A 16,279-nucleotide genomic window follows, 5' to 3' on the forward strand; every position below is an offset into this window, starting at 1 on the left:
CGATCCGCGGGATCGGACTACATATCGTCTAGTGTGTACCCGGCATGACATGATACATATGAATGGACCTTGGAAGATTCTATTCTGTTCTGAGAGTACACCAGTCTGGCCATGTAGCATTTCTTAGTGCATACTGTACAACAATGGATTTTGCATCACAATAATTTCTTATTGATGGCCCTATGACATGTGTGTGTGAGTTTGACACCCGCTGGTGGTGGAGGGGGGACCATACTGGTTAAAAAGAGAGACTCCAGATTACTGGAGGGCTTGGGCCTTATGAGAGATAGAGCTGATGTTTCGGGGATGAGTACATTGTCTAGTCTGAGTTATCACCCCCACCCCTACCTCTGACTATTATAGAGAAAGCTGGCTGCTATGTGACCATGGGGGAGATGTATCAAATCTTGGAGAGAGATAAACTACCAACCAATTAGCACCTGTCAGTTTTCTAACACAGCCTGTACAGTCACAGTTAGGAGCTTGTTCATTGGTACTTTATCTCTCTCCACGGTTTAGTACATCTCCCCTACAGTCTTTAACATGACAGTTAGGAGCTGATGGGTTTGTACTTTATCTCACTCCAAGCTTTGATAGAGCTCCCCTCCAGTGAGTCAGGGTACTCAGAGGATACGGTGCAGAGAATCAGGGAGTGAGCTCAGGAGAGATGACAGGGCTGGATAATGCTGACCTGTCAGGGAATGTGAGTGTGACACAAGTGACAAGTGAGACAGCAGAGAGGAGTGTACGGTGCCCGGTGTGGGAGAGAAAGATGGTGTGCGCTAACACACAGTAGTAAAACCCTCCATCCCCTGTGTGTCTAAAGTGGAAGGTAAGAGCTCTGCAGTCAGTGCCACCTCCCCATAGCCATAGAGCAATCATTACTATCACACTTGTCAGTTCTGCAGCGCACGACTGCACGTAACCAGTCATTCGCTGTTCTGCCAGTGTCTGCGATACTCAGTCATGCGGGAGCACATCGTCTTACTCACCCTGTAGGGCAGTGTTGGCTAACCTTGACACTCCAGCTGTTATGGAACTACATAATCCAGCATGCACGGCTACAGTTTTGCTATTAGGGCATGCTAAAACTGTGGCAGGGTATGCTGGGATATATAGTTCCACAACAGCTGGAGTGTCAAGGTTAGCCAACACTGCTGTAGGGCATACTCACATTGTTGGGAGGAACGTTTGTTATATTGGGGCCTTCTGTCCAGGAGACGTGACTCATGTATAATCTCTCTTCACCGTTACAGGTTTACATGTTATTACCAGGAAATAATGAGCAGACTTGATTTTTTTTTTTTTTTAAGATATAGATCTGTATTTATAGAGATGTATATTTACATAATGTATAGAGAGCTCTGTGACGGTATGTATAGATTATATACACACATACTTAATGTACATATCATTTCAACACACTTATTTACCAGGTTTTAATGTCCAACATAAAGCCTAGAAGGTCAAAGCAATTCATCTATGAGAACCCCTGATTACATTACAGTAAGTCAGGATACGTATCACCATATATACATGAGATAAGAGTCTTCTACAGACCCCGCGACATAAAGATATATTTCTCTCTCTATATATATGTAGGTAGAGAGCGAATCGCACTCCCGGTCTCTTATATACAGGGCGCCCTTCGGTATCACATTGCTTGTATCGCCGCAGATCATTGAACGCCATTGGCTTGCGACATTCGTACATTCCCAGTATTAATCCCAGGAGACTAAAGTGAATTCATGCCTAGCACCCACAGCTGTACAGACAGTATCTACAGACAGTATAGCAGCTATTCACACCCAGCATTGGCAAAAGCATCACACCCATATATATATATATATAAACCAAACCTCTGACAGCATTGCACCTCCATATACAGGGTATGAGCGTTAATCGCACCCCTTTATATACCCAAAGTCTAACAGCTTCGCTCCCCTGGTATATTTCAAGCATTTTTGCAGGATTGCACCCTCTATGTACCCAGCATCTTTCCTAAGAAAGTAATATATATATACACATCCGGTGTCACACAGTTCCCGAGGCAGTGGCAGCAGGTGCACGGTGGTCTACTCCTATCATCTGGCGGAGCTGTCTGAAGATGGGGGGTCACGATCTGAGTCTTCAGGGTCCTCATTGCCGGCAGATTCACTACTGGGGGGCGGAGACCTAATGAAAGAGAGAGGGGTCACCGGTGATGGCTGGTCCCTGACTTCATACACATTAATTATATATACATGTTATTGGATGTCCAATATCACACAGCCCTTCTAACTGCGGGGTGCCGATGGTTTAAATACTGGCGCCGAAATCCCGACAGCGTCGGGATCCTGGCCCGCTATCACAGCATGTGTGGCCAAAAATCAGCTGCGATGCCCAGTAGTGGTTTTCTGGGTCTACGTCCCATGCAATTTGCCCACAACAGCACCAATTCCTCTTTGTGTTTGGCCAGCATAATCCCTTATATCTGATACACAGTTGTCCCATCTGTCACGATCACCAAAGAGATGATTAGTTCTTCACTACTGTACAGGTGTCCAGCCCCTCAGCATCACACCTTATTGGGTGTCTTCTGTCGATATGTACCAGCATCTGCTGTCATAGAACAACTTCCTTTATTTTTTTTGAATGGGTGGCGGGTCACTTACTTCTCCTCCTCCGATTGGTTGATCAGCCTCCGGCATGTCTCCATCTGGACGTCGAGCCCTCTCTTCATGCTGCACATCTCCATATATTCGTGGAGGTGGCGCGTCATGTCGTCCTTGGCTGTCGCCAGTTCCAGCTGCAAACAGTGCAAAGTTAGGTGTCACTCCCGAAAGCCTTCTAATCCTTCTCTCACGCTCCCCTTTCCCCCGGGCCATGAGCTGGCCGTCCATACTGCCCTTCCATACTGCCAGTCCATACTGCCCGTCCAGAGCACTGTAGCCCCATTTCATTCAAGGTATGTTCTCACTTTCTTACCTCTATCTGGCCAATGGTTTCCTGGTATTCTTTCTCCCGGCTCTTAAAGAGAGACTCTGTGTCCTTTATCACCTCCTCCAGGCTGTCATCCTGAGCCTGGGACAAAGAAACACAGAGGGTTAGGGGGGTCTCGGGTATCCTTTCTACAATGGGGCCTCAGATTAATACGAGGTCCCCCCACAGTTCCCGGGTCTCACTCTCCCATCAAATATACATGGGAGATTGTAGCACAAATACGATGGAGTTTTGGCCACAGATGTTTTTTGTTACTTGTCTATTGACATTTGCACCCAAATGTGGTCAAGCTCCACGTCGTTTTCCTAACGGACAGCAGGCTGAGAAAGCCCATCAAGGCTGTGGCTGGCAACTTCACCATCCAACATTGTCAATGTTTGGGAGAGCCCAAGATCTATATAAAACTTTTTTTTTTTTTAAATTGACCCAGGTGGGAATTTACTTGTGCCGAGAGAATATACTATGTGGCCAGTGGTTATATGAGGGTCAATAAGTGAGAGTGGGAGTGGGCAGAAGTTGAGTTCACAACTCTCAGCATGCCTCGTATTGCTCTGGTACCTGGCTGAGACCAGTGGCGTAACTAGGGTATTTGGAGCCCAGGGTAAATTTGAAAATGGTGCACCCCACCACACTATGTATGAGCACCGCAGAAGCGCTTAAAAAATTGGGTATGGTCACAAGGGGCGTGGTCACTGAAAAATGGGGCGTGTCAACATGACACACACCCCTTTCTTGTCACTGGGACCATTTCTTTCCATTTGCACCTTAATGCAGTGCCCCTTATACAGTCCCCCCTATGCAGTGCCCCTAGTAGTGGTCCCCCTTATGCAGGCCCCCAGTAGTACCCCTTATATAGTACCCCCAGTATACAATGCCCCCAGGAATGATCCCCCCTTATGCAGGCCCCCAGTAGTGCCCCTTATACAGTACCCCCAGTAGTAGTCCCCCTTATACAGGCCCCCAGTAGTTATCCCCCCTATGCAGTGCCCCCTGTAGTGGTCCCCACTGGGCAGTTCCCCCAGTAGTAAGCCCCTTTTATAGTGCCCCAGTAGGAGTCCCCCTTGATGCAGTGCTCCCAGTAGTAGTCCACAGTAATGGTCCCACCCAATGCAGTGCCCCCCGTAGTAGTCCCCCTTATGCAGGCTCCCAGTAGTTATCCTCCCTATGCAGTGCCCCCTGTAGTCGTCCCCCCTGTGCAGTTCCCCCAGTAGTAAGCCCCTTATATAGTGCCCCAGTAGGAGTCCCCCTTGATGCAGTGCTCCCAGTAGTAGTCCCCCTCCCCAGTAGTAGTCCCCAGCAATGGTCCCCCCCAATGCAGTGCCCCCAGTAGTAGTCCCCCCTATACAGTGCCCTTTATATAGTGGCCCCAGTAGGAGTCCACCTTGATGCAGTGCCCACTGTAGTAGACCCCAGTAGTGGTCCACCCCCAATGCAGTGCCCCCAGTAATTTCCCCCCCAGTAGTAGTCCCGTCCCCCGAACCCGAAGCAGTGCCCCCAGTAGTAGTGCCCTACTTAGTAATAGCCCCCCCCTCCACCGATAAATACACACTGAAATGAAACAATAAATAAAGGAAAAATTCTTACCTGAATCCACGCTCCGGCTCTCGCCGCTGTCCGCACGTCAGTCCTCCTGGGCTGGCGTGCTCTGCATTATGGGAGAGACGTCATGACGTCTCTCCCATTACCCACTGCAGGAGCCGGCTCTTACAGTGGGCGCTGCGGCTGCAGTAGCCAATGAGAGTCTATCTGACTCTCATTGGCTGCTGATTCACACACACATCGCTCCCGCGCGCCGGTCCTGTGTAAATGTGTAGTGCTGACCACACTCACTGCGATCGGCACTACACTGGCTGACTAGGGCGGACCGGGACCGTGGCCGGCGGCTGAAAACCGATCACACCTGAACTTTGGGGTTCCAAGTAGAACAGAGTCCTGGCTCGGATCACTTTTGGGGTTCCGAGTAGAACAGAGTCCTGGCTCGGATCACTTTTGGGGTTCCGAGTAGAACAGAGTCCTAGCTCGGATCACTTTTAGGGTTCCAAGTAGAACAGAGTCCTTGGTCGGATCGCTTTTGGGGTTCCGAGTAGAACAGAGTCCTTGGTCGGATCGCTTTTGGGGTTCAGAGTAGAACAGAGTCCCGGCTCTGGTCTTCCCGTAAGTCCGAAACTCAGATCTAAAAACCGGATCTCGGGTTTTGGATTGCAGGTACACAGATCCAAATTACATGATTTTATCTATTTTTATCAATTTTGAAGAAATCCAAAACTGAACCAAAACACATGTGCGTGGTTTTACCAAAACCAAAACATGAGGGTCCGTGCACATCTCTATTTAAAACCTCTAAGCCTGTGCTTTCCAAACTTTTTGAATCTCGGCACCCTAGTGTATCAGAATTGTTTTCATGGCACCCTTAAGCCAAACGTTTGTTATTGAGAAATTCTGAAAGAAATGTAGTAAAGTGAAGTAAATTGTGCTGACCACTCATCCTTAGGGTCAGTTATGTGATGGGGACAGGTTTGCGTTTCTGTTTGTCCACATATTTACATTACATTGACCATAAATAATATGATTTGGTGCTGGACCACCAACCTGAGGCACCTCTGCAAGTGTCCTGAGGCACCCCAGGGTGCCACTGCGCACAGTTTGGGAACCACTGCTCTAAGCAGTCTTTCAGGTAACACTTCCTGTATGTATAGCCATGGATATTACCAGTATTTACGTGGTGGAAAGTATCTGACTTGTATCTCTATGTCAGGGTAAGCAGCTAATACCTCTCCTTGGTTCTCCCCTCCAGACACTGCATATCCAGAGAAATCCTCCCACAGTAACAGAGTTTCTTCCGTCTCCTCCCAGGCAAGACTGTCACAGTCATCCTCAAAGTCGTAATCGCGCCTGGCATAGACAGACAATCGTTATACGAGGTACAGCACATGCGCATCGTACAGTAACAGATGGGCTTCTTGTTTTTTTTTTTTATACTGTACATATTCCTGTGGGTCTATCTGCTGCCTGAAGTTTATTTGTTTCCAAACAGTGATGTCACTAATTCCTAGAGAAATTATGAACTGCATTCCCACTGATATTACTATGTCTTAGTGAAAGGACAGGCTCATCGTCAGTGATGTCATGTAGCCCTAGTGAAATAATAGTCTGCATTGCCAGTGATGTCATGTAGCCCTAGTGCATTGTTAGGCTGCATTCCCAGTGATGTCACTCAGTCCCAGTTAGATGACATACTACACTCTCAGTGATGTCACGCAGTCCTAGTGAAAGGATAGGCTGCGCTCTCAGTGATGTCAATCAGTCCTAGTGAAAGGATAGGCTGCACTCACAGTGATGTCACTCAGTCCTAGTGAAAGTATAGGCTGCACTCTCAGTGATGTCACTCAGTCCTAGTGAAAGGATAGGCTGCACTCTCAGTGATGTCACTCAGTCCTAGTGAAAGGATAGGCTGCATTCCCAGAGATGTCACTCAGTCCTAGTGAAATGATAGGCTACATTCCCAGTGATGTCACTCAGTCCTAGTGAAAGGATAGGCTGCATCCAAATTAACATTTGTACAGCTGACAAAACTGATGCTCCTACTGTGGGTGGTGACAGGTGAATGTTAAGGCAATACATCCACAGTGCACATAAATGTTTATTGGATTCAGTTTGGCATCTTGTTATCACTGTTGCGATTGGTTTCGCCACTAGGTCATAAGCTAAAGCTATTCAACAGGAAGAATTACACAAAGTATTAAGGATGCGCTTGTTTTGCTAAGAAACCCTGTAAGCCAACAGCTCACTTCTACATTTATACCGAGAGTACTTAGGCTGTGATGTGTAAGTATGCTTAACTATATTGGAAATCAATTATATTTTCTGATGCAGAAGAGTAGACCAACATGTAGACGTGTGTGTGTGCACTGGTTTGGAACTCTGTTACACAGTACACAGAAAGTGAGTTTGGAGAATATATATATATATATATATATATATATATATATAAAAAATCACGTACAGCTGGTTCAGCATTCTCTGCATCTCCTCGTTGATGCTCAGCGCTGTACTTTCATCTTCCTCTCCTCCCCTGGCGCTCTCGCTCTCACAGGCGGATGTCTCATCATCGGCCACAGGCTTCCTCTCTTTTCTTCTCCCCAAAACTTTCATGGGAGAGAGGTGGACAGTCTGGAGAGAAAGGATGGGAATATAATATTACCAACATCATCACTTATCCATCCTGTGCACATATAAGAGGGACGCAGTCACCAACATCATCACTTATCCATCCTGTGCACATATAAGAGGGACGCAGTCACCAACATCATCACTTATCCATCCTGTGCACATATAAGAGGGACGCAGTCACCAACATCATCACTTATCCATCCTGTGCACATATAAGAGGGATGCAGTCACCAACACCATCACTTATCCATCCTGTGCACATATAAGAGGGACGCAGTCACCAACATCATCACTTATCCATCCTGTGCACATATAAGAGGGACGCAGTCACCAACATCATCACTTATCTATCCTGTGCACATATAAGAGGGATGCAGTCACCAACACCATAACTTATCCATCCTGTGCACATATAAGAGGGAAACAGTCACCAACATCATCACTTATCCATCCTGTGCACATATAAGAGGGACGCAGTCACCAACATCATCACTTATCCATCCTGTGCACATATAAGAGGGACGCAGTCACCAACATCATCACTTATCCATCCTGTGCACATATAAGAGGGATGCAGTCACCAACATCATCACCTATCCATCCTGTGCACATATAAGAGGGACGCAGTCACCAACATCATCACTTATCCATCCTGTGCACATATAAGAGGGACGCAGTCACCAACATCATCACTTATCCATCCTGTGCACATATAAGAGTGACGCAGTCACGAACATCATCACCTATCCATCCTGTGCACATATAAGTGGGATGCAGTCACCAACATCATCACCTATCCATCCTGTGCACATATAAGAGGGACGCAGTCACCAACATCATCACTTATCCATCCTGTGCACATATAAGAGGGACGCAGTCACCAACATCATCACTTATCCATCCTGTGCACATATAAGAGTGACGCAGTCACGAACATCATCACCTATCCATCCTGTGCACATATAAGTGGGATGCAGTCACCAACATCATCACTTATCCATCCTGTGCACATATAAGAGGGACGCAGTCACCAACATCATCACTTATCCATCCTGTGCACATATAAGAGGGACGCAGTCACCAACATCATCACTTGTCCATCCTGTGCACATATAAGAGGGCCGTAGTCAATAAGTCAACAGTTTAAGATGTTGACATACTTAAAATGTCAACATCATTAATATTGACACCTAGAAAATGTTGAAATTGACATATGAGATGCCGACATTTTCATAATGACGACGTGCATTAAGATCATATGAAAGACATTGTCGACATTACATATTATGTCGACATTATGCACATGTTGACTTGTTCACTGTTGACATAACAACCATGTCATGTGAACCCTATGAAAGTCGACATAACTGGTGACATGATATATCGAACCCCATACATAATGTCATCAGGGTATTACATTTCAGCCTAAGGAGTGTACAGACCTAATCTGGGCTCCTGAATAATGGTTCTCACCCAAGTCACATGGGGCACATTTAAATGGTGTAAAGCTACCAATCAGATTTTTCCAGTGTAACCAATCATCAGTTGTTGCTAAGGGCAAGTCCATTCTTTCCCCCTTTACGCCATTATTTACGGATTTTCCCCATAGGTCAGAACCACACGCAGACCTGTAGCATGTTTATCATGTCCTCACAGCTCCGCTGCTGAGCCACGTCGCACAGTTTGGCCGTGATATCAATACGGCGGCAGATGTCCATGTCCACCTTCATTGCCTTCTCCTGGATCTTGGTGTCCAGGTCAGTCAGGTTCTAGGACAGAGATTAGAAGATGTTACATTGGGAAAGGTTTTAGAGAACATGTTTTTGCCTGGCTCCCCATGATGAATAAATGAATGGTCCCGCGACTTGGAGGTGCTACATTCCAAATCTAATGCTTATTGCTTACACACAGTGGAGACGGCCATAATGTGGGCTGAATCAACGTCAATAAGAAATCAGTGAACTAGGGGTTTGTTTAGTAAACATAGCTTTAATTGTGCAGGTCTTTGACTTGGTATTGAATAGTTCCTGCACCTTGTCTGAGGTCTGGGCTGCACCGTTTCTCTGAGCTAGATGGGCCAAGGGGAACCTGATGAAGATGCACCTGAAACAAAAGGCTAAAGACCAAATACTCACATTGCTCATTAACCCTTTGAAGACCACCAGCTCAGCTTTCAGCTGCTTAACCTTCATCGCCAGCTCCTCCTGGTAGAGTGCAGACTCTTGGGCCTCCTGCATGGAGAGGGTAAATATAGAAACCAGGTGGCACCAAGGTCAGGAGGGAGAAGGGGGGGGGACAGTATACAGCAAAGGGGAAATGGTGGTTCCTGCCGTGATTGGATAACTTTGGCTGGTCTGTTCCCCAATAACAATAATAATGTACTACCTGGCACACCTGCCCAGCTGTGAGGAGAAGGCTCATGGCTCAAGGGGGGGCTCTCTGAGGCCTAGTCGGGAGGGTCCCCACTCCACAATTCTGTGTGGAGGATTAGGATGAAGTGGTAGGCAGGACAAGAGGAAGGCGATGCAGCTGAATTCAGACAATGGGCTCCAACAACGCTGCCATTTTAATTGCTTTACTAATGGGAATGATATATGGGAGCAGTGTCTCAAGATTACTACACTTAAAAGTTTAGCCAAGGGAGTCCAAGGGTGGTTATTTAAGGAGACTAGTAATACTCAGGGCCACGTGTCCTGACCATACCTTGATGGCTAAAGGAACCTTCTTCTTAGAAAGACTCAGCCAGAATTTCACCATTGCCTCCAATTCCCAGGGTATCTTACTCAAGCGTGGAGCAATTACTGACTTCTGCCCCAGTGCTTGTTTTGGATACAACTGTAGTCAGACATCATCTTTATGTAATGCCCCAGGTTAACAAACAAGCTATATTTCCTGATGATATAAATACAAGGCTGAAAACCAGACATGGATCATCCATTAGGCAAACTTGGTACCTGCCTATTTTTGCACTGGTGGGCCCGGATTACTCTGATACATGTTGTTGGTTTTTTTGATGAATGAAGGGGAGGGGGGCAAACCAGTATATTGCCCAGAGCCCCATGTGTTTTTAATCAGGCTCTAAAGGGGTCCAGTAAATGAGAAAAATCATTGTGCTTAGCAATGGCAGAAGGGCGGTTACAATATACGGACTTTACACATTCTTGATGTCATAGTCACTGTTTTCCATGGAGAACATACACGGCTGACACCACGGCTGACACCTGGATCCTATTAGAGCAGCCTGTTTGTGTGAGTTGTGCTTTCAATAACCCCAATGAAGCAAGAGGAGGCACATAATTCTGTAGGTGGGCTACATCTGGCGCAGGGCATCGCTATGAACGAGACCCAATCATAGCACCCTGTAACACTTCTGATTACATGGATTAATGGCAGTATTATAGGTAGCAGATCTAGAAATATGTACAAACAGTACAGTTTTTCCTTTTCAGTATTCGCAATTCTGAACCTGGTAATTACTATGGATTAAAAAAAATAATAATAATTGAAATGATACTATAGGGATGCCGACCGACCGCGGCGAATCCGGCGGTCAGAATACCAGCGCCAGAATCCCGACACCTTTCAGAATCGAGGTGCCGGCATCCCGAAGGTAAGAAGCGGGGTTAGAGGGAGGGTTAGGCCTAGGGGTTAGGCACTATGGGAGAAGAGTTAGGTTTAGGGTGCGTGGAGGGAGAGGTTAGGTTTAGGCACTAGGGGGGAGGTTAGGTCTAGGCAATGGGGAGGGAGGGTTAGGCACTAAGTGTGCAGGGAGAGGGAGGTTAGGTTTAGGCACCAGGGAGGGAGGGTTAGGGAGAGGGTTTAGGAATAGGATACTGACCGACAAGTGTCAGTATTCTAATGCCGGCGTTGGGCATTAGCGCACCCAACCCGTTACAAATACTGTATGTTGCATCCTGGAAAGCGTTTCATTAGCTTCTCTGTGGGAGACTGTTTACCTTGAAAAGGCCTCATGTAATAGATACATATTACTCTGCTTCACATTCACAATCTTCATAGCCAGATACCATAATAGAAAAGGTAATAATACAACAGCAAAGAGATAGCCAGTCAGTCAGCATACAGTACATGTACAGGGGACACAAAATAGCCTGTCAGTCAGTATATATGTACAGGAGACACAGAATAGTCAGTCAGTATATATGTACAGGAGACACAGAATAGACAGTCAGTGTACTAGTACAGGAGACACAGAATAGTCAGTCAGTCAGTCAGTATATATGTACAGGAGACACAGAATAGTCAGTCAGTCAGTATATATGTACAGGAGACACAGAATAGTCAGTCAGTCAGTATACATGTACAGGAGACACAAAATAGCCTGTCAGTCAGTATATATGTACAGGAGACACAGAATAGACAGTCAGTGTACATGTACAGGAGACACAGAAAAGACAGTCAGTGTACATGTACAGGAGACACAGAATAGACAGTCAGTATACATGTACAGGAGACACAGAATAGACAGTCAGTATACATGTACAGGAGACACAGAATAGCCAGTCAGTATACATGTACAGGGGACACAGAATAGTCAGTCAGTCAGTATATATGTACAGGAGACACAGAATAGTCAGTCAGTATACATGTACAGGAGACACACAATAGCCAGTCAGTCAGTATACATGTACAGGAGACACAGAATAGCCAGTCAGTATATATGTACTGGAGACACAGAATAGTCAGTCAGACAGAATACATGTACAGGAGACACAGAATAGCCAGTCAGTATACATGTACAGGAGACACAGAATAGCCAGTCAGTCAGTATACATGTACAGGAGACACAGAATAGCCAGTCAGTCAGTATACATGTACAGGAGACACAGAATAGCCAGTCAGTCAGTATACATGTACAGGAGACACAGAATAGCCAGTCAGTCAGCGTACATGTACAGGAGACACAGAATAGACAGTCAGTATACATGTACAGGAGACACAGAATAGCCAGTCAGTCAGTATACATGTACAGGAGACACAGAATAGACAGTCAGTATACATGTACAGGAGACACAGAATAGTTAGTCAGTCAGTATACATGTACAGGAGACACAGAATAGTCAGTCAGTCAGTATACATGTACAAGAGACACAGAATAGCCAGTCAGCGTACATGTACAGGAGACACAGAATAGCCAGTCAGCGTACATGTACAGGAGACACAGAATAGACAGTCAGTATACATTTACAGGAGACACAGAATAGCCAGTCAGTCAGTGTACATGTACAGGAGACACAGAATAGTCAGTCAGTATACATGTACATGTACAGGGGACAAAGAATAGCCAGTCAGTCAGTATACATGTACAGGGGACACAGAATAGCCAGTCAGTCAGTATACATGTACAGGAGACACAGAATAGCCAGTCAGTCAGTATACATGTACAGGAGACGCAGAACAGTCAGTCAATCAGTATACATGTACAGGAGACACAGAATAGCCAGTCAGTCAGTATTCATGTACAGGAGATACAGAATAGCCAGTCAGTCAGTATTCATGTACAGGAGACACAGAATAGCCAGTCAGTGTACATGTACAGGAGACACAGAATAGACAGTCAGTATACATGTACAGGAGACATAGAATAGCCAGTCAGACAGTATACATGTACAGGAGACACAGAATAGCCAGTCAGTCAGTATACATGTACAGGAGACACAGAATAGCCAGTCAGTCAGTATACATGTACAGGAGACACAGAATAGACAGTCAGTATACATGTACAGGAGACACAGAATAGACAGTCAGTATACATGTACAGGAGACACAGAATAGCCAGTCAGTCAGTATACATGTACAGGAGACACAGAATAGCCAGTCAGTCAGCATACATGTACAGGGGACACAGAATAGCCAGTCAGTCAGTATACATGTACAGGAGACACAGAATAGCCAGTCAGTCAGTATACATGTACAGGAGACGCAGAACAGTCAGTCAGTCAGTATACATGTACAGGAGACACAGAATAGCCAGTCAGTCAGTATTCATGTACAGGAGATACAGAATAGCCAGTCAGTCAGTATTCATGTACAGGAGACACAGAATAGCCAGTCAGTGTACATGTACAGGAGACACAGAATAGACAGTCAGTATACATGTACAGGAGACATAGAATAGCCAGTCAGTCAGTATACATGTACAGGAGACACAGAATAGCCAGTCAGTCAGTATACATGTACAGGAGACACAGAATAGCCAGTCAGTCAGTATACATGTACAGGAGACACAGAATAGACAGTCAGTATACATGTACAGGAGACACAGAATAGCCAGTCAGTCAGTATACATGTACAGGAGACACAGAATAGCCAGTCAGTCAGCATACATGTACAGGGGACACAGAATAGACAGTCAGTGTACAAATGTAGTACAGGATACACCAAATAGACAGTCAGTATACATGTACAGGAGACACAGAATAGACAGTCAGTGTACATGTACAGGAGACACAGAGTAGACAGTCAGTATACATGTACAGGAGACACAGAATAGACAGTCAGTGTACATGTACAGGAGACACAGAATAGACAGTCAGTGTACATGTACAGGAGACACAGAATAGACAGTCAGTGTACATGTACAGGAGACACAGAATAGACAGTCAGTGTACATGTACAGGAGACACAGAATAGCCAGTCAATCAGTATACATGTACAGGAGACACAGAATAGCCAGTCAGTCAGCATACATATACAAGGGACACAGAATAGACAGTCAGTGTACACATGTAGTATAGGATACACCGAATAGACAGTCAGTATACATGTACAGGAGACACAGAATAGACAGTCAGTGTACATGTACGGGAGACACAGAGTAGACAGTCAGTATACATGTACAGGAGACACAGAATAGACAGTCAGTGTACATGTACAGGAGACAAAGAATAGTCAGTCAGTCAGTATATATGTACAGGAGACACAGAATAGTCAGTCAGTATATATGTACAGGAGACACAGAATAGACAGCCAGTGTACTAGTACAGGAGACACAGAATAGTCAGTCAGTTAGTCAGTATATATGTACAGGAGACACAGAATAGTCAGTCAGTCAGTATACATGTACAGGAGACACAAAATAGCCTGTCAGTCAGTATATATGTACAGGAGACACAGAAAAGACAGTCAGTGTACGTGTACAGGAGACACAGAATAGACAGTCAGTGTACATGTACAGGAGACACAGAATAGACAGTCAGTATACATGTACAGGAGACACAGAATAGACAGTCAGTATACATGTACAGGAGACACAGAATAGCCAGTCAGTATACATGTACAGGGGACACAGAATAGTCAGTCAGTCAGTATACATGTACAGGAGACACATAATAGCCAGTCAGTCAGTATATATGTACAGGAGACACAGAATAGACAGTCAGTGTACATGTACAGGAGACACAGAATAGACAGTGTACATGTACAGGAAACACAGAATAGACAGTCAGTATACATGTACAGGAGACACAGAATAGACAGTCAGTATACATGTACAGGAGACACAGAATAGCCAGTCAGTATACATGTACAGGAAACACAGAATAGCCAGTCAGTATACATGTACAGGGGACACAGAATAGTCAGTCAGTCAGTATATATGTACAGGAGACACAGAATAGTCAGTCAATATACATGTACAGGAGACACAGAATAGCCAGTCAGTCAGTATACATGTACAGGAGACACAGAATAGCCAGTCAGTATATATGTACAGGAGACACAGATTAGTCAGTCAGACAGTATACATGTACAGGAGACACAGAATAGCCAGTCAGTATACATGTACAGGAGACACAGAATAGCCAGTCAGTCAGTATACATGTACAGGAGACACAGAATAGCCAATCAGTCAGTATACATGTACAGGAGACACAGAATAGCCAGTCAGTCAGTATACATGTACAGGAGACACAGAATAGCCAGTCAGTCAGCGTACATGTACAGGAGACACAGAATAGACCGTCAGTATACATGTACAGGAGACACAGAATAGCCAGTCAGTCAGTATACATGTACAGGAGACACAGAATAGACAGTCAGTATACATGTACAGGAGACACAGAATAGTTAGTCAGTCAGTATACATGTACAGGAGACACAGAATAGTCAGTCAGTCAGGATACATGTACAAGAGACACAGAATAGCCAGTCAGCGTACATGTACAGGAGACACAGAATAGCCAGTCAGCGTACATGTACAGGAGACACAGAATAGACAGTCAGTATACATGTACAGGAGACACAGAATAGCCAGTCAGTCAGTGTACATGTACAGGAGACACAGAATAGTCAGTCAGTATACATGTACATGTACAGGGGACACAGAAAAGCCAGTCAGTCAGTATACATGTACAGGGGACACAGAATAGCCAGTCAGTCAGTATACATGAACAGGAGACACAGAATAGCCAGTCAGTCAGTATACATGTACAGGAGACGCAGAACAGTCAGTCAGTCAGTATACATGTACAGGAGACACAGAATAGCCAGTCAGTCAGTATTCATGTACAGGAGATACAGAATAGCCAGTCAGTCAGTATTCATGTACAGGAGACACAGAATAGCCAGTCAGTGTACACGTACAGGAGACACAGAATAGACAGTCAGTATACATGTACAGGAGACATAGAATAGCCAGTCAGTCAGTATACATGTACAGGAGACACAGAATAGCCAGTCAGTCAGTATACATGTACAGGAGACACAGAATAGCCAGTCAGTCAGTATACATGTACAGGAGACACAGAATAGCCAGTCAGTCAGTATACATGTACAGGAGACACAGAATAGCCAGTCAGTCAGCGTACATGTACAGGAGACACAGAATAGACAGTCAGTATACATGTACAGGAGACACAGAATAGCCAGTCAGTCAGTATACATGTACAGGAGACACAGAATAGACAGTCAGTATACATGTACAGGAGACACAGAATAGTTAGTCAGTCAGTATACATGTACATGTACAGGGGACACAGAATAGCCAGTCAGTCAGTATACATGTACAGGGGACACAGAATACCCAGTCAGTCAGTATACATGTACAGGAGACACAGAATAGCCAGTCAGTCAGTATACATGTACTGGAGACGCAGAACAGTCAGTCAGT

The 16,279-nt window shown here is 45.3% G+C and overlaps 1 protein-coding gene across 1 annotated transcript in view; it reads right to left on the reverse strand.

The window, feature by feature from the left end:
- Positions 1-1,308: 1,308 nt before the first annotated feature.
- Positions 1,309-16,279, reverse strand: part of IFFO1 (intermediate filament family orphan 1) — a 56,687-nt gene continuing 41,716 nt past the window's right edge. Inside the window, exons 3-9 of the mRNA XM_088480909.1 lie at positions 9,288-9,383; positions 8,781-8,921; positions 6,986-7,152; positions 5,754-5,874; positions 2,968-3,063; positions 2,655-2,788; positions 1,309-2,175 (exon numbers count right to left, since the gene is read on the reverse strand). Of these exons, the coding sequence (XP_088337035.1) occupies positions 2,085-2,175; positions 2,655-2,788; positions 2,968-3,063; positions 5,754-5,874; positions 6,986-7,152; positions 8,781-8,921; positions 9,288-9,383 (846 nt within the window). The 3' untranslated portion in view covers positions 1,309-2,084. The remainder of the gene's footprint in view (positions 2,176-2,654; positions 2,789-2,967; positions 3,064-5,753; positions 5,875-6,985; positions 7,153-8,780; positions 8,922-9,287; positions 9,384-16,279) is intronic.

Source organism: Taudactylus pleione, unplaced genomic scaffold, assembly GCF_031769625.1.
Source record: "Taudactylus pleione unplaced genomic scaffold, aTauple2 ptg000258l, whole genome shotgun sequence".
In the NCBI taxonomy this organism is placed as follows: Eukaryota; Metazoa; Chordata; class Amphibia; order Anura; family Myobatrachidae; genus Taudactylus; species Taudactylus pleione.